We start from the raw sequence: 19,870 nt of genomic DNA, 5'->3' as shown, positions 1-19,870 counted from the left end.
TTGCATCACTCAGAGAAACTGGTTTGGTCTCAGTGATGCAGAAAAAAAACAACAAAAAAAACATCAGTGTAGTGTTTTTCCATTATATTACAGATTATACGTCCTTCACCATACTGCAGACCACTTCCGGAAAATAGTAGATTTTTTTTTTTTTGGGGGGGGGGGGGGGGGGTGTTTCTTTTAAAACGCATCCACTCTGTCTCTACCTGAGCTGTTGAGAGTCGCATCTATCCTCCCTCTTGCTGACGTCAGAGCCAGTGGTTTGTCCTCACTGCCGGAGCACGGACTGCTGGAGATATCTGCGAGGAGGAGGAGCTGTCAAAGTTTGAGTTTCCTAGAGAAGGAAAAGTCTTTCACTTAACGAGGGGAAACCTCAAAGATTGTTAGGTTTCTATAGAGCGGAATATCGCGTTTTGTTGGTATGGAATGACACCTTCTCACCGGGGGCTTCAAAAACACGATGGCAACGCATTTTCTGAGGTGGATCACTCTCACCTCTTTGCTCTGCTTGGGCTCTTCTGTTCTGGCGGAAAAGAAAGGTATGTCAGGGAGCTGGTAGACTACGCGTAACGTGGCTATGTTGTAATGGTTTTTATAAAAAAGGGCTTTCGCTTTCCTCTCTGCCCGTCCAGCATTTACGTGAATCTCACAGAAATCACAGTCGTGCTCAGAAAGCCGCGGAGAAACTTGATCTAGCGTGGGAGAAAAGTTTCTCTCACAGTCTCGGTGTGTTCAGGCTGTGTGACCTGGGAAAAGCTATAAAGAGGCTTCAGTAAAGTTTAACGTTCAGTTTCAGTGCGCGATATAGTTATTGATAATCACGGTGGAATCGCGTGCGTGTTGCGCTAAAGTTGGGATTGATTAGCCAATTAGTGAACTGCGCAAATTACGCATCTTTGCCACATCCCATGAGAAATGACTATGACCCAAGTATTTGGTGATGATGCTGCAGGGAGGGGATGTGGATTGTGCAATTTGCTGGCATACTTTATTTTCTAGTCCCGTAATGTTTCTTTTTTTATTTTTTAGAAAACTGTATCTTTTTTCTAAGCAGGGTGTGAACATTTTTTCTTTTCTTTATAGGCTAAATTTACATTGAAATTGGGACATACTGCTGATATATTTTCTAACCTTTTCTTATACTATAGATTATACTTATAAATCTCGTACTAGATTTGCCTCTGATGCCTTTTCAGCGGGTCACATTTGTTTATTTATACATATATATATATATTTCTATTTGAGCATCCTCTTGAGTGACAAGGCTCTGGTGCATGAGCACAGTTTGCATCTGGTTCTCAGAGGAGATTAGATCAAAATGTGAAGACAGTCACTTACTTGCAGAAATAACATAAAACAGAGAGCCTGGAGGCTGATGAAAATATGAGAACTAGCGCTGAAGTGGCAGGTCTCTTGAATTCTCTTGCTCTGCTTATTTTAAGGCTTTCTTTTGGCCCTGAAGTAAAGGTCGCACAAACCTTTTTTATTATTTTTATAAACAGCACTGTTTTGACTGTTGCTTCAGTACTTTTTTTTCCATTTTCCACAAAATGACATCTTTATTTTAAATACTCCAAGTGTGAAGTCTAAACGAACACATCTTCTAAATGTTAGTGTGAGATGAAGCACTTTAAAAATATTCAAATTTATTCCACGTGTAATTCAAGTGACTCAGACCTTGTACAGGCCAGATGTGAGGAGAGAAAGTGACCAGAAGTATCACTTTGCTCTCTAATGTCTTCCTATTCTCATGAATCATCATTGTATGCATGCTCATTGCACTGTTGTTCCTGCTTATAAGCAGATAAGCACAGTGTGTTCAGTGCCAGCAGCACACAGGCAAGTTGCATCTTTCCTGTCTACTCCAACAAGTAACAACCAGTGCCGGTTTCAAGAAAACCATAACAAATCAAAAGTGTTTGTCAGCCAAAAAGACAGAGTTCCTAAATATTTCTGGGCTTCTAAACAAACTACACAGCACACGTTTCATGCAGCAGCAAGTCTCCCACAGTAAATAAGGATTTTGGTATTTTATTAAGACCAGAGAAGATTAGAAATGAGCAGCTGTAATGATCGCCATGGTATTTGGTACAGTTTTAGTTGTTGTTGTTCCTGTTGGTTTCTGTTTTTGGCCAGTGGCTAAGACGGATGTTTCCATGTGGCACACCGTGTTTTCCAAGAACACAGTGTCCAAACCTGATTTGAACAAGATGTCAAACGCCAATTATGTCCCTATGACATCAAAACTCATAAATGAAAAACAAAAGCTCAAATATGTGGATTGTTTTTCCATCCTGATGAACACAACACACACATAAATCGTTGTTATTGATTAAAGAAATAGTACCTGGAGGGTAGCACAGTTCATTTGAGGTTGGTTTATCCATTAACTCCATGGATAAATAAAACCATAGATGGCGGAGTTTTTTCTTAAATAATTGCATGCTGACTACTTGAAATATTGTGTCACAAAGCCACTGTGTAATGACTGGATTATGACACGGTTGCCCAAACAGACATCATATAGCTTATGTTTTGATAGTCAGAGGTGTATGTTTTCCTGGGACGCTGCGCTACTGTGATATGAGACGCAATCTCCAGTGGAAAACAAGTATCTCCAAAATATCAAAACAAAAAGAGAGATAAATAGTCTTGCTGTAAGCTTAGTGACAAAGCATTTCTGAGATAATCCAGTGGGGTTTGAAAGGGGTTTATAAACCTTAAGAAGAAGGATAATTTTTTTCAACCCACAAAGGAGCATAATAATCCTTCGACTTATCACCAAAGCAGGAGATACATGGTTTTCAGCGATGGTTAACTATTGGGTCTAATTTAGAGTCTGTTTGACCTGAAAGTGTTTGTGTTGCTAAGAAACAAGAGAGAACATCTGGTCAGCTGTTTACACTTGGAAGTGGCAAAAGATTTTCAAGTTGAGGAAAAAAAACGTCAAATTAATGGAGATCATGGATGAAAAATGGACCATCGGTGCACATTGTTCTGTATTCGGGTGTTCTCTAACAGAAGGTTTCTGAAAAATACAAACCTTTGTATAGATCAATGAGCTGGAGAGAGAACACCTTACATTAATATCATTAACATTAGTCATGTTTCAGTGTTTGCTTAATCACAGACACAGTTGCATTCGAAATGTGTACACACAGACAATTACTTTTCAATCGACCGTCACTAAAGCCCTTTTCTAAAACCCGTATCTAGGCACAGCAGGCATTAAAAGAGTTTGGAGGGGTTTTTTTTAGTCTTTCCAAAACCAAAAATGCAGGTGTTAACATGTAAGGAATGGATTAAACTGTGTGTATATCTGTTTCAACCTAACATGCAATTGTTAGCATGTCAGCTCATTTACCTACAGTGGCAACCAAGATTACAGAGAAGCGCTGTTCATGAGTAGCACATCCACTGTCAAGTATTTCCACACCGTGTGGAAGCCAGTGGCTGCTGTCAGAGTTTGGAGTTAACGTTAGCAACTCAGCTCTACTCTTAATTGGATTTGTCAAAGTTGACACTCCAGCTACCCAACTTACTCAAGTTTGCTTTATGTTTGCCAAATAATACTGTTTGAAAATATGAACAATAACCAGGGTTTTGTTTCAAAGAAATAACATGCTGATCTTTTGTTTTCCTTCCAAACACTGCTCTGCTGCACTACAATACAAGAACAATGCCGTTTCCTTATTTCGTCATTTTCTAGATTGGTCATCAGCTGGAAAGGATGCTGACTTTTAGCACGTCATGTATGCAGCCAGTGCATATTTAAGACCCCTTTTACTAGATTATTGTTTTAAAAGAGTCAGCTGGAATTATTTTACATGATGCTGGAAACAACATTTTCAGTCATGGGGTTTAGCACAGTACAGCTGATAACATCTGCAACTGTTGTCATTTCAGCCAGCATAGTCTGAGAGACTATGAAAGTCTTTTTTCTACCTCTGCCTGAAATCAAGGGCCCATTGTTTAAACAATGACCAAGTATTTTGAGTGGTATATCTACTGCTGTTATCACTGTAAACGACATTTGTGCCATACAAAATTAGAAAGCTTGTCAGCCTTCTCAATGGCAACTAGTGAATGGTGAATTTGTTAATGATGTGCCTTATAACAGTTTTGACAAAGTATTTAAATAAAAGTCCTGTACACAATGAAATCAAATGAAAAGAAAAAAAATCCTTTCTCTAATCAAAGATGGATACCCAAAGTTATTAAATGATAATCAGAATCTTAACAGAATCTTAACCAGGTGGTCTTTTAGCCCCGTCTGTCAGCCCACCTCATGATGAAGTCCTGTTAATGGTGAAGACATTTGGGCCTCATGGAATTGAATTTGAGATCTGTTAATGCACCTGGCAGTGAGCAGCTTCTCCCTCAGGAAGCCCACCTGTCAGTCCTCCGCTCAGTGACATCCTGGCAGGGCGTGATGGCTTCTGTGGGAGTCAGACAGGGACTTGCTGAATAATAGAAAAGCTCCTCGTCCCGCGCTGCTGGCATGCTCGGTTATTAACTGTCATCATCTGTGGGAAGGTTGTAAATAATGCCCACGGCTTTACCCGGCAGCCAACCACAAGTAATAACTGTGATGATTTATTTCCATATGAAATGCTAAATGGTCTCGGAATCAATTGGACTCCTGTTTGTGACTGGAGCTGTACTGTAGAGGAGATGATTGAATTTTTTTTATTGTACACTTAAATATTTTCTAACCTCTTCTACTTTTCATTGTTAAATGTCACTTTCCCAAGTGCAGATATGAGGTGAACCTCTCTGAGAGTTCTTCTAAATGGTCTATATGAGAAAACCTGTGAAAGATCAAACTAATCTCAGGGGCATGTCGGTGGCTAAATCCTTAATCTCTACAGCAAGGCTCCCGGTTCGCTTTGGGCACAGGATAACCCGCTTATATCAATATGTTTTTTCAGTGTTAATGGATTATTCAAGTTCTCACCAGAATGAGATTGGAAGATAATATATGGGTTCAGCTCAATCATTTATACATTTAAATGTGCCTGCTCAGTGCACACCTGCCACAGTTAAGCTGAATCACGACAAAATTTCAGTCCTGCGGCGCATTTCAGCATCCTGAGTAAGTGCTTTTCCTTCTGCATTGTGTTGGGATCTAACAAGCCAGCTTCTCTCATCAGTCACCTATTTTTTTCCCCATAACTTTCAGAAACCATGCCTTTTCTTTTCATTAAAGCCCACTCTCTTGGACTAGATGCATGTCAGTAGTGAAATATAGGTTATGATACTGTGTAATCCTAGAATCTCTAGTCTGCTTTTTAGAGTCCAGAGTGGCCCTGGTGCTACTACTTGTGCTGCTGTGTTTTGCTGGTCCACTGACGACCTTCCCAGACTTCCATCTGCTGCAGCCATTGTTGCAAATATGGCTTTTGGGTTTTGGGCCGTGGGAGCTGGAGGATCATTTCTCGCCTCCCTCCCTCCCAGCTTTGATAAACTGCATCATGTCTGAGCGGTAGAGATTTTAGAGAGCTGCTGGCGAGGTGCAGGATTTTGGTTTCACTCAGAGACAATAGTGCCTCTGTAGAGGGCAGGTTATCTGGCAGCGCTGATACTTTTGTAGAGCAGCCGAGAACTATGCCGTGCAGCAGACGCACCCGAGGCTAGACATGTATGTCATCAAGAGAGAAGTGAAGCAGCTTTTGTTCTTACTTTTAACCGTAAGAGCACCTCTAAATACAGTAAATCTATTGTGTAACAAAAAAAATCAAGAAGTGCTGCTGTTCTATAATTGTTTTCTCCGCCAAGCGTAAGCCTGATGGAGATCATGTGCTTGGTCGTGTGTGTCCATGTGTGCGTCTGTCCGCAGCTAATCTTGCATACTACTGGACCCATCAGCCTAACGTTTTTTGTTCACATTTATGGCTGTATGGTCAAGGATCTGTCATGGTTGCAGTGATCCACAATTGACAAAAAACCTTTTTTATAATGCGTTTTATACCGCCATTGACTGCTGCTTCCTCTCTCCCCTTAACCAGCAGATAAGGGCTGCAAGTCATCAACAACTGCAGCAAAAGGCATTTCCAGCAATTGGCTAGGCTACAAACAAGTCTGTTGCAGGCTACATTTTGGCCTTTGTCGTGGCTCAAAAACTGACATCCATAGAAAAGTTGGGTCTTATCTTAAACCTGAGCATCTGCAGATTAATTTCATACCCAATATGTCATGATCCACTAAAGTTAGGCATGATAGGAGATGAATAAATCCCTGTATTTGTTAGCTTCACCGCCATCTTGACTGTAAGGGAGCCGGGAGGGACAATTGAGTGAGATTCAACTCTTCTTTGTTTGGGAGGGTAGAGGAAGGAAAAGAGGGGTTTCATTTTGTGTGGTGTGTTACAACAAAATAATTTAAATAAATAACAAGGTTTAAATTGAGAAGTTTGGACTTCTTGTTACGTTTATTGTTTCCTTATTAAGTTTATACGGTGAGGCAAACCCAGAACGCTTGGTTACAATACCATCATACTATATTATGCATCTGATAGAAAAATGAGACTATACATGCCTCCAGACACACCTGGTGGAGATCTGCACTCTACTGAGTTCACTGCTGTAATTATGTGTCTGGGTCCAATGTTTTTCAGTCTAAACAAACCACAAACAATAAAGTTTTATGTATTGTTTTCGTGTCTGACATCAATATTTAATGAGTTAAGAAATGCTGCCTGCTATACCAGTGATTTTAATTATTAAAAGATCTTCTTTTGACTTCTCATTCAAAGTAATCCACCATGTGTTGCATGGAATCCTGCAAATACTTCAACTCATAGACGTTCTTTAGTTTGTATACATCCACTGAGAGCACAGCATGAATAAGTGAGTGAATGTGGTTACTCATTGAACTGATTTGCGTCCTTTGTTTGTACATGGTAACAAAGTCATCCGCTGCATTTATGGCCTTTCCATGATCCAGTGGCTGTGCTCAGTGTCTCCAGTGGAAAGAGACCAAGGAATTCAGGTTGGAAAAAAGGCCTTCTGCTATCTTCCCATCTCATCAGGTGCAGTGTCGTGTTAAAAGGGAAAAGAGGCCTCAGCTCCATTTGAGTTATTTAGCCTGTGTGTTTCTATCTCTTACAACACATCTTTAGGAGTGGTCATAATTTCATATGATTTCATCTTTTTGCCTCTTGGGGCGATGCTAAGCCTTTGTTTTTGGGAAAAGTGACCTTATCTTTGGAAAACATGACTCACTGGTCATTCTCAGTTTGTTTGGGATTCATAATATATCTACAGATATAAATAAATAAATAACAATAGAGTTGAAATGGTTAGTCGATCAACAGAAATTTAATCAGCAACCTTTTTGGTAATCAATTAAAAGGTTAAGTAATTTTTCAAACCAAATTACTAAACAACCTCTCAGCTGTGATGATTTCTTGTCTTATGTGATAGTAAAAATGAATATCTTTGGGTTTTGGAAAGAACACAAAACAAGCTATTAAAAGACATCAGGCTGGGCTTTGGGAAATGGCAATTGGTCATTTTCACTATTTTCTACAGCAAATGATTCATTGAGAAATCAATCAATAAAATAATCAGTATTGAAGACATAAATAATACTTCATAATAAGATACATATGACAGAAATTTCGACCTGTTTTGCATCTGCATTTTTTTACCAAGATTGTAACAAAAATGCACGTCAGTATTGGCATTTGTTAGATGAAAAAGTAGTGGACACAGTATAACAAGCATCCTCAAAACACATATTGGTGCATTCCTTCATTTCATGGGTTATCTGTATTTAAATATACATACATGTACATCTGTATAGTATATTTTTTAAAGACTAGTAAGGAGTTCCAAGATTTAAAAAAAATGTGTTGGAAAAATTGCATGATTGACTTAGTCATGCATTAGTCATGCATTTATTTTTTTTTTTTTTAGATATGAGTTAAAGAAATTAGTATTCTCTTTTGGTTGGTTAGTATATGTTTGCCAGTGCACTAACTGTACACACCCTTTACGTTTATACTAGTTGCAGCACTTCCTCCAGATTTCTCCAATTCATTTCTGTTGTGGGTGAATTCCATTTTTTCATTTGTTTGACGAAGCATTTTGTGAATGTCTTGTAAGACTGAAACTGCTGAAACAGTAACTGCTAGTAGAAAGAGTGAAGATGGAAAGTGGGCACTGAACATGTTTCCATCCTGGCGGCTTTCATCTCGGATGAAAACCATGGCTCTAACACACTGCAAGCCCTGCTAAAGAGAATTTTGCAGTTCGGGATGGTGAACAGACGCACTGTAGTCTGAGTCTGAGGCCTTTTTTTCCTTACAGACAAATAACATTTGTGCATTTGTATTCAGTGCTTAGCTCTATGGATCTGTCACAACGCAAATGCAAGAGAAGTCAATAGAGATGGACAAGGGTGGCGTACAGATCAAAAGATGGATCACAGCATGGAAGAAAAACAGGAAAGTCGAGGATAGACAAACAAACATCAGAAAGACAGGGTGAGATTTTTGGTATTTTTGCCAGCTGAATCATTAATCAGAGAGGCCTCAATCTGTTCTTTCTTGTTTCTGTTGCTTCACTTTAGAGTCCGAATTGGAGATGAGAGTCTTTCACCATTATCCTTAAGACATGTAGGTGTGGCATCTTCTCTAGCGACCTACAGGCCATTCTGAGGAGCAATGCTTCAAACACTGCTTGTCTAAAAGAGGAATTGCCCATAGGGAGGAGAACAATAGCTTCACAAACAAATCCCCATCTCAAAATATTTCAGAAGAAAGAGCTAGTTCGAGGGTGGCGGCTGATCTCTGAAACTTGCTTCCCTAATAGCATTTAGCCTCTTCCTGTGTGGTCTATTAGACTAGTAAACTAAATGGTGTGTTTTAAACTCTGACTCACTCTTAGTGAGTTTAGACCTTTTGGTACATTATTGTTAATTTATCCGATTTTGTAAATGAATTCCAGCATTTGTCAAAAGCTATTGGGATTTAGATCCAGGATGTTTAATTTGTTATCCACATTTGCAGTGTAAAGAGGGGGGCTTCCTGTCTCACATCCTGATTAAAAGGATGTTGGAGCTCTCCAGCAGCTTTAACCTGAACCATTAGGGTATTTCCCATTGGTTTGCATTGGCTCTGGTCTGCAGTCAGTTGATAGTAAAGGTTTTACTTTTTCCATGCTCACACCTGTAAACAATGGAGAATGTAACAGACATTGACGTTAAATTATTCAGCTTGACTTTACGGCAACTGACCACTTCACTCAGGATGAGGGTGATTATATCAAACTGCATCTGCTTAATTTATATAATACATAATTATTTATGCCTCTCAAGGGAATCTTGATCAGGCTTGTCTGATAGTTTTCATCGCTCGACTACCTCTGAAAAGAGTGGGGTTTTTTTGCTTGTGTTATTAAGGCATTACACGCTTCATTGCAAAGGTGTGGTACAGTGTCAATCAAGACATACAGTATGTAACTTTCCACTATTTGTTAATGACGAGTAATAACTAGTCAAATACAAACAGAAGGGGTTTTGCCATGTTTGGTCTTTGTAGACTGCTATACACTTTCAGTAATCTCTTCAAGGAAAATAAATAAAACCCCAGTGATGTTATAACCTTTTTTTTATCTTGCATTCAGTAGCACTTAGATGCCAGCATGAAGAGAAATAAGGCTTATTACCTTGGTGATTAATTTTGCATGTGCACAGGAAAGTCGGAAACTTACTTTTACAGAGCAGAGTTTCTAATGAGCTCAGGAAACATCTACATTTGTTAACTGATACCTGTATTGCCCCGGGTTTCTTCTAGTCTAGACCCCCTGTCACATCTTTGAAAAGGCCTGTTATTGACAATCTGCAGATTGTGAGACTTGATTTCTCAAATTACAGTGTGCCTGTTGTGGTCTGCTTCCCCAGGCTTCCTGACAGGATTGTTTCCTACAGAAAATTAGCCTATATACATAGTGGGCGGGTGGCTGGGTACTAAGTAAGATAATGAGAGAGCATGCATAAATGAGAAACATACACAAAGAAAAAGGAACATGTATGAGACAAATGCATTCAGCCCCTGTGCCTCGTGTAGACCAAACTTGAATATGCATCTCCTTTTCTGCAGAAACCCCAAGTCAAGGACAAAAGGTTCTTTATTCGGGACTTTGTTTTCTTCTTTGACACAGGCTTATCTGTCTTCCTTGACCTTAACTTGCCCTGTAGACACGACTTTACAGCCCTGTGTCAACAGCGAGGAGAAAGGCATCCCTGTTGACTAAAAGTTATGAAGGCTATAGTAAGAGAAGCCATTTAAGCTGTATTGAAGCTTTATATTGAATCTAATTCAACATATAAATATTAGTAGAGAAAAAAATGCAATGAAGTGGCAACAAGACCAAGCCATGCTAGTGGCTTTGTGAGGCTGCCTCAGCAGTGCTTTGAACTAAATGCTAGTGTTATGCTGAAATTATATTTTCTGCATCCACAAGGGTCCGCATGACGTAAATTTTGTCATCAGACGGTGTATGTGTTGGCCCTTTGCGGACATCCAATTTGTTGTGACCATGTGGACTTGTCCACACAGGTCTGCATGGACACGTTTTCCAGTAGACGCCGATCTACTGCACATGTGTGGAAGGTGTCCTCCAAGCGGACTCCAGAAACAGAACTACCATGCATCTCTGGTGACTGCAGCTATCTGTATATGTGTCCGCTTTGGGCTATATCTGTGGCTTCAGCATGCTCATGCTCAGCAGGTATAATGTTTAGCATGTTCACTCTTTGTTTAGCATGTTAGCATGCTAACATTTGTCCATTAGTGCAGACCAAAGTGGTAGAACGACCAACCGGCAATCCCTAGAGCCACCTTGTTAGCATGGCTAAAAAAAGTATTTTAGACCAGGGAGTTTTGTAGATGCCTAAATACAGTAAAGAACTCAGCAACAAGAAGGACCTTGACAGGTTATCTCATAGACAAGTAAACTATAATTCTGGCAAGCAAATAACAGACGTTCCTCCTCGTGACAAAGCTCAGTCTGAATTACGACAACAATGATGATAGGGCTGCTGGCAGTGTATTGCGACGGGGTGTGTTGGATGAGAAAAAGAAGATGTCAGCCCTTCTTCTCACCATGGTTCCAGCATTTTACAGGCCAGCATCACCTCTCAGGGATTTCATCGGCATCATAAAATGTATTTCACCCCAGCCATTTCTAGATGAGCTGACAACATTGCTCATAATAGTGTAGCAGTGGCAAGACTGGGCTACGGAGTTGATCTGTGATATGTTTAACTCCCGGAGCACCAAAATGTAATATGCTCTAAACACAACACACCTTCCGTAGTACCTTTTCTAATTTCCTAGTAAGTTTCAACAGCACCAATGCTTCGTTGAGCTTAGAATTAATTTCCTGGTGGGACTTAAAGCGGAACATCTTCATTACCACATGTTTTCATAATTGAAGCCAGAGGCCTGTAAAAATAAAAAGAAGGAATTCAGTTTGCTCCACTTGCAATGTTTCCCTCCATAAAAAAGGTGGAATTGACCCTCTCATTGCATGATTGCACAATAAACCATTAGTGAAGGCCATATATTATAAACATATACCCATGCACTGTGTCATATTACAGCCCCATGACACTTAAAGCATCACCGATAAATGATCGATATCTTCTACTCTCTCCTTTTATTTTCATGAGAAGCCACTTCAGCTTGATAGCTATGTGGAGAATGGGTTCTCTGGTAGAAATACCCTGGAGTGCATAGTTGGACTAGTTCCAGGCAGTAAGGATTAGCCCTCTTACTGTATAATACATCCATGCTGTGGACCTGCACTATATCCGCCACATCAACAACCTTTTCCTGAGCTGATTAGAAGGTAGTCTGAGATTTTTTAATATGAATCCACTTGTTTAGTTTTTATCCAAGCATTATTCCAATAATCAGGCACGCAGAAGATTTCCAAGAGATTAAAAATACTTAAAACCTAATTGGGTTTTCGGGTCAAAGGACATGTAAACAATCCAATGAATGATTGCTTTCTTTATAAAAGTCAAGCAGGAGGAATTTGTTAGACTGGTAGGGGAAATTGCCTTTTCCTTTTCTTCTTGTTGTTATTCTACCATTGTATGGCAGCATTTTAGATACTTTTATGCACTGACGTCTAATGCTTCCAAGAAGGAGATCTGAACAGTCCAAGATTTCTCTTGGACAGTTATGAATGCCATTGGAAAAACATCCAAAATGAGAGCCAGAATTCAGAGCTAGAAACAACATTGCATCCCTTGAGCTATTTATTCAAAGCTGATATTTGACAGCAGTAACACAGGGATGACATGAGGCATTTCTATCATGTCTAAAATTGAGAAAACAATCTCACCACAAATTCCATTTAGTCGCTGTGCCGGAGCTTTTGATCGTATGACACAGTCTTTCTCAGCAGATAGAGTTTGCCCAGTTGTTATGGAATTGTAGATGTTCGAACTTTCATTTTTTAAGTGCACATTAAGGACTTTCTCACTCATATTTGCTTGAAAGTTATGGAGGATTGTGTAATACGGTTGAGAGCTCCAGACCAACTACAGTGCCACATGGCCCTTGTGGTGAGATTGTTGTGTCAACTACTGTTTCCAAGGTCAAGAATGATCCGTCTCACCATAATTGTAATGGTTGTATAATATGAGTCAAAATGTTTAACCCCAATATTGAGGTAATTATTGTCTTAAAGTTGAAGTTTCTCCGTCTATAATACAACAAAGATGAAATGAAGCCAATTTCTCTCTTTTCTGTGGGTTCTTACTAAGATTCTCCCTGGTTTAGATGTTGGATAACATGGGAGAGTTTTTATACACTGATCATCCACTCTTTGGAGTAGTACTGAGAGTTCGTAGTGTGTGTTTCATACACAGGGATTCTGAGCCAGGATCCTCGTGTTCAGCAGTGTAGCTGATAGCGAGAAAAGGGTCTAGTCTGCCAAGTCTGATGCCTTTGATGACTGACACAAAGCAGCCAGGCCGTAGGTTGTGCAAAAGCCCCTCTGTGTTTCTGGAGTGAGGGGGCGGCCTTGAAACAACCACCCTACTCAGTCATAATCATCTTAAACAAGCTAACGCATTGTTTTGGAGCTTGTTAACCATGTGTGATGTGCTTTTTTTGTCAGGAACAGGATAACGCCCAGCATGTTAACAATAGATGAAATGCGAGTCGTGGGCTTGATGAAAAACTAGCACCATTTTCTGTCAGTTGTTGCTGTTCACACTACTATGTTGGAGATGTTTTGAAAATACTCTGAAGATTACTGAGCACTCCGGGACCCCAAGTGCTTGGCAGTGGCACTCCTTTACATTTCAAGGATTTCAGTTTGATGTGTCATCAGGAAGACATTGCTAAAAATTCTTCCGAGCTTCCTTGTGCAAATTAAATTGGTCACGCTTTTGGCGAGTACAACGCAAAACGTAACAGAATACCCTTTCACAGTGTTGAACATTATGAGAGCTCCTCGGCTGTACAAACTAATTCCCTGAGCTCCATTTGTCCCTGACTCTTGCCCTCTGCCAATGTGCATGAGGAAGAAACTACTCATCAGTGGATTTAACGGCTTGCTGATGTGTAAAGCAGAGGTTGAGATGGTGAGTAAGGGCTGAGCAACAGAGTAAATCTTACTAACGCAAACCCCGGGGCTTTTGTAGAATATTCCTTTTATGGGGTCTCTCTCTGTGAAAACTCCAGTGGGGCAGAGTTGTTGGAGACATGACTAAGGCAGTAACAGAGTTGTTGGCAGGCAACGCTGCGAAACAGCGGTTAGACCTACACAGAAACGAGCCTGTCAGCGATCGGTCTAAAAATAAGAAACCCTTAAGTAGAAAGGCTGTGAGGAGTCCAGTGAATGAGAGTTATCTGTCCTCTCTGTTGATGTGCTCCAACCTGAGCCTGCTGTTCTGTTCTGGGAATGCTTAAACCAATAGGGGATTCCCGAATCACAGCTGCTTTCTCCTGCTGGAATGATGTGTGAAATGTGTGGGTTTCTTTGCTTGTGGTTGTTGTTTTTCTTTCTCTCTCTCCCTCTCTGCCTCTCGTCCTCAGCTCTTCTTTTCCAGGCATGGCTCAGTGACGGCCGGTGGAGGGGGGAGAAACAGACATTGAGCAGTGAGTTAGCGGCAATGCGTTCGCCGCCCACTCCCTCTCCAGTCTTCCTCTCGTGCTTCCTGTGGGATTGAAGAGGAGTATGGTTTTAACAGGGAAGGAGAAAGAAAGAAAAAAAAAAGGGGGTGGGGGGTTGTCTTGGCTAGAATGGTCTTCAATAGGGAGAATGTCTGGACTTTAAAGAGGAAGTGGGTTGAATGTTGGAACATTTCAGGAGAATGGTGGGTGCATTATTGGAATTTAAATGTGGGCTAGCAGTGGTTGTGTGAGTTTTGGGTAACAGGAGTGGGATTGTTTGGTGCCTTTATGGAGGAATAATGGACTTTCCAACAGGGCATGTGCATGGGAGAATTATCTGACTAATTATATGTATTGCTTGATTATTTGGGCCATCATGCTGGGCCCCTCATGTGTTGGTCACAGCTGGAGAGTAATAAGGGTGCAGCTGTGTTTACCGAACTCCAATACATCAACTTGGTACTCAGTAATTTATGCCTTTTTAACTCATCTCCTATCATGTATGGTGTATTTATCTCTTCCGTAATGGATATTGCTATTGAGTAATGAAGGCATCACTGACTATTGAGATAAATGTACAGCATGCTGATTATTCACAGCAGCAGCTCAAAGGATAACCAGCATGAATGCAATAAAAGATCCTCTTGTAAATCAGTAACTACCTAATAAATTAATATTTTTACTAAATTAAAGGGTTGTTTCATCCAAATTATGAAAAAAAACATACTTTCTCATTTACCTCTTGTACTTTCTAGCCACAGCTTTTTATTATGGAGGGGAATTGAATTTTGTTTGTGTTGCCCACAGCTTTGAAAACCTGAATTAACAGATGTTTTTCTCTTTTTTTCCATTTAGTGGCACAGCAACAGGCGTTAAACACAAAATTAAGATATTATCACTTTATAAAGTTGTTATGGGCGAATGTGTTAGCAAAGAGTTGCCTATTTAGGCAGACACAGAGCAACATTAGCATTTATTGGAGTTGTTTTCTGTGACCTGCAGGTGAATAAAAATCTGATATTTCCTCCCTTTAGCTCTGTTCTGTGCTCTCTCAATGCTTGAGGGAAATACTTGGCTCTTTAGCTGCTACAGTAAATTCTCCACTCCACTAACTTTGTCTGTGTGCTGTGTGGTGCTTGGCAGGTAGAGTAACGTTGGTTTATCTGAGCTTTTTTACAAAAAAAAAAAATCCAGCTGCCTGCTGCAACTAGAAATTAAACTGATAAAAAAGGGGTTTCAAAATAGTAAAAGTTGCAGGTTGTAAAACTAAAATGATGAACTGAAAGATGCTAGAGCCAAGAGGAACTGTAGAATTCGTGATAATTCGCTGTGGGTTTGTCATCACGAGTTTGTCATCACATAACAGATAATAGTTTGTCTTATTGTTGATTTATAAAAACAATGATGACAGCAACTTTAAGATATTCTCCAGAAATTGTGTAACTGTTACTCTGGATAATCCACAGACTTACTGGAAACAGGTTTCATTGGAACTACTTTCTTCCAAAGAACTGGTTCCTATGAAACCTGTTGACATCGAACTCTGAGTATTACCCAGAGTGATAAAGACACAGTTTCTGGTTGAATTTCTTTTATTACTATGAACATTTAAAAAACCCATTCAGCTTGAATTTATTGTGGTGGCAGTAGAAATGGTAACAAATATCCCAAAACAAATAAATCCAAGACTTTCAACATGGCTACATACCCTTTGAAGAAATTGAAAAAATTAGTCCTTTTTTGGGGGAGTTAGTATAGTTTAGTATATTCATCTTCAATCTATGTGCTGAACACACATACAGCTTTCTTGTCTGGATGCTGAGTCAAAAAAAATATAGGTGATTTCTGCTTCCCAAGGACTAGCACACTGAATGTTTGTATATTCATTTACACCCAAGAATTAAACAATTAATTGCGCTAAAAGTCAGTTCTGGTTCTGGTTCTCAGATGTGACATTATTAGGGAGACATTTATGTGCCACAAGGTCTAAGAAATGGCGATCACATTATGCAGAAGTGTGAGTATACATGCTGTATTCCTGTGTTTGTGCGGAACCTAAATCCACCGTTTCCTCACACTGAGGTAGAGAGTAAACATTATGATGGACCCAGCCACAGGTATCTGGAGTGTCTCACTCACTGCTAGAGAGCACTCTTCAGGAGCTGAGAGTAAACATAAGCCTTTTTGGTCTTTATTTGGTCACTTTGCTGAGCTTTTAGTAGACCAAACTCCACTGACATTCGCTCAAACTTGAGGCAGGGCCAGTCGCAGGGGTTGAACTCTGAGGAGGACATGACGTATTCAGTGGAACGCTTCATTTGCTTGTGTGCTACAGCTGGGTGCTGAAAAAGTTTTTTCCCCCTTTGTAAGCCTTAAGAGAAAGGTCAGTAATGTTCGTACATCAAGTGTGAGGCTTTACACGCCCTCTCCGCAGTTTGACCCCACAGCCAGCCGCTACATCCCATCTACATGTCGGTTAGCTAAACCACAAACCACTCCTGACTCTCCCTTTTCTATTTTTTCTCACTTCCTTTCCCTCACGTTCCTTTCTCCAATAGTACATTCAGTTAGTGTTAGGCTGTCCTCCTATCCTCCTCCCCTGGAGATGACAATCAGCTACCATCTGTTTCAGCATCGCGGGGTAGCTGTCTGGAACTGACCCTGTGGAAGATCAACTTCCTGAGATGTCAGAGGGGCTTGTGTTGTTGCATTCAATAGGGATGGGGAGGGAGGTGGTGGGGGTATCCTCTAGTCTTCACTGGCCCCCTTTTTTCTTTTTAGACGCCCCAAGATGTTTTCTCTAAGGGATTGATGCATCTCCCACGCAAAGAAAGATTGCGTTTCCCCTGTACAGAGGGCAGGATATCATGAATTTATAAGTCCAACTACAAAGTATGTTTTTTTACAAATATAGTACACCATCATAGAATCCACATGCCTTCTTGTTTCAATGGTTTTTTCTTTATATGACATTTGATACATCATCTCCTCCTGAATCTCAGCCAGTTGGAAAATATAAGAGGAGGAGCTGAATGCATAGAAGGAATTGAGGAAGTGTGTTTTTTTTTCCCCTCCTCTTCATTCACTGATAGTGGGCTTTAGGAGATTTATGCTCCCCCTGAAATGTGAAGGTCTAGAAATCTGAGCCGATGCAACTCAACGTAACCCAGACTGTGGCCAATAAAAGCAGAACGTGCATTTATTTCTGCTTATCAACATCCTCTTAATATACATCTGCCGAGAAATATTAGGGGGTTAACCATTATTTGCACCTAAATAAGGGAATTAATCCTGGCATTGATTTGTTATCAGCGGAGGAACACTGCTGATTGAGTTACATAAGATACTTTGCTGTAATGCTGTTGACTCAGAGAGAGAAATAAACAAGAATGTCAGTTAGCATTGTTCCTTCCCTTTAATTATGTATAAGTTTTCAGATAATGTGATTATTGGACTCTGGATACAGGGTAATTGAATTGCAGGTAACGAATGAGAGGAAGAAAATGCGACAGGGCCATTTCTGTTGTCTGTAGTAAAGTCTAAAGCAGGATGATTTAAATGTATAGTAGATGGCTCAGTGTGCCAAAGGAAACCATTAGATAGGTTTTGGAAGTTATTGTCCCAGGAAAGTTTGGTTTGCATTTGTGGACTTTCATTTTTTCTTCCCATGGCAAGAAAAATATGAAGTTTCACCCAAACATGTAAATGAGACCTCAAAATGTGAATTTATGACAGATTTTGACCATTTTCTTGAATGGTTATTGTTCATTTGATCTTACTGTGTTTAGTTAAAGTGTCTCAAAAGTTTACTGTAACTTTCTCTGCCGTGACTTTGGTTTTTATACCCTGCTTCACTCGTACCCCCTTTTCTGTCAAATACAGTTTGATGCCAACACTGTTTATGTAGTAAAGGAGATGGTAATAATTACATTAAAAAAATCTTGTAACATATATTCAATTCAATGGAACAACCCCTCAGTAAATGCCACATTTGGAAAGCTTTCAAGTTCAAATTTTGCTGAGAGATGTTGATTCAATGCAAAAATCAGCTGGTGGTTTCTGATGTTGTTGTATTGAAAGCATTCTATTGAAATTGTGATTTTCCCTTTTACATACACAATTTTAGTTTGTAAAAGTAAATTTTAAACTTTTTAAAGCACTATATGGTAAGATTTAAGTACTTATTCCAGATTTTGCCTGCCGTCACTATAACAGTAGCATATCAGTTCTCAACTTGAGTGCGTTATTGCTTGGAAAGACAGAGAGGAATGCTTCTATTGTTCATTGTCTTTGTAAGTATACACTTCTTTTGGACCAGAACAATGAACAAATTATCTCACATAATAAGCTTAGACAGTTTCTTTTTCTGTAGTTGCTCAGATATAGCCTCAAGAAACAAATATCTACCCTGACACCCTTGACTTCCAACACTAGTCCACAAGTAAACTTAAAAACAGTGATATGCCACCGCACATTGCTGCAAGCTTAGATGACTAATGATCGGGTTTATCGAGTCTTTTGTCAAAGCTCTGACTGGGTGCTGATCAGCACAGCACAATCCAGGGAATGTTTTCTATGGCCCAGTCTCTCAGCAAGAGTGTTGCACATGCCAGAACACACACCCACCCACACACGCACACACACACACTCACACACACACTTGCAGTACTTAGGCAGAGATACACCAGAACTGCCACTCCTTGCTCCTAGAGTAACCTCCTGGACATTTTGTGACGACAATACAGCTGGAGGAAGTGAAGCAATCGGGAATTAGTCTTTGTCAGAGTATCAGTTACGTCACTGCAAGCCCCACCCTTGCATTTAAGGAGACTGCAGACAGCAAGTTGTGTTTTGAATATGTTTGATGAGTCAAAATTGATTCAGGTGCTATGGAAAAATTGAGTTTCCTGTGTCTTCCAACCTGCATATTCTTGTTTTCTAGCTGTTGTCTCTCTCCACTAGCAGAAAGGTAGTTTGCAAGTTGCGCAATTTTTTATGACTGCATCTAACTCATGTATTAAAGAGTTTTCATGTATAGCGGGTTGTGTTGTTAAATAAAACTAGCTAAAATTATTCAGTTGGTGATCCTTACAGCTTGAAGCTACTATATCTCTCAGTTATAACTTCTATATTGATACAATCTGACCTTGTTTCTTTATCATGTATAATCTGATGAGGAAGTCAGTTTATGGCGGTATAATATCAGGTTGTTGTACCACCTGCAATGGAGTTATTAAATCAAGAACTGGTCAAGGATTATCTTTTCTGTGTCTGCCACTTGCTTGAGCAATCAACAGTTTTGTTTCCTTTTTGTGTGCCACATAAGTCTGAGCCTCTGGTAGAGGAAGTTTGTTGAACCTTTAGTCACCTGCCTCATGTAGCCTTTACTGCTCATCATAAATGTTAACAGAAGAAAACATTCAGACAGGAAGCAGCCTGTATGCAGCTGATATACATAGTTGTACTGTATATGGTATAACAACAAACCAATTAACCATAATCAGTATCCCTATTAGCAAACTGTCATTTGGGATGTCCAGATCAGGTTGATTAATATTCAGACCCGCAGTCATGACAACCTTTTTGTTTATTACAGTTTGGTTTCTCAGTCTGAGTAATAATAAGAGGGCTAATTACATCTCACATGGCTCCTCTAATTAAAACAGTCAGCTTGCTTTTGCTAGTCTGCCTCTGTTGCCTGGGCGTGAGACTGGTGGACTGCAGGGTTCA

At 39.9% G+C, this 19,870-nt stretch overlaps 1 protein-coding gene across 1 annotated transcript in view; it reads left to right on the top strand.

Moving 5' to 3' along the window:
• Positions 1-316: 316 nt before the first annotated feature.
• Positions 317-19,870, top strand: part of egfra (epidermal growth factor receptor a (erythroblastic leukemia viral (v-erb-b) oncogene homolog, avian)) — a 42,314-nt gene continuing 22,760 nt past the window's right edge. The window contains exon 1 of the mRNA XM_042428591.1: positions 317-539. Coding sequence (XP_042284525.1) covers positions 461-539 — 79 coding nt within the window. The 5' untranslated portion in view covers positions 317-460. The remainder of the gene's footprint in view (positions 540-19,870) is intronic.

Source organism: Thunnus maccoyii, chromosome 12, assembly GCF_910596095.1.
Source record: "Thunnus maccoyii chromosome 12, fThuMac1.1, whole genome shotgun sequence".
Taxonomy (NCBI): domain Eukaryota; kingdom Metazoa; phylum Chordata; class Actinopteri; order Scombriformes; family Scombridae; genus Thunnus; species Thunnus maccoyii.
The sequence above is the reverse complement of the archived record's forward strand: the minus strand, read 5'-3'. Positions and strand labels throughout refer to the sequence as shown.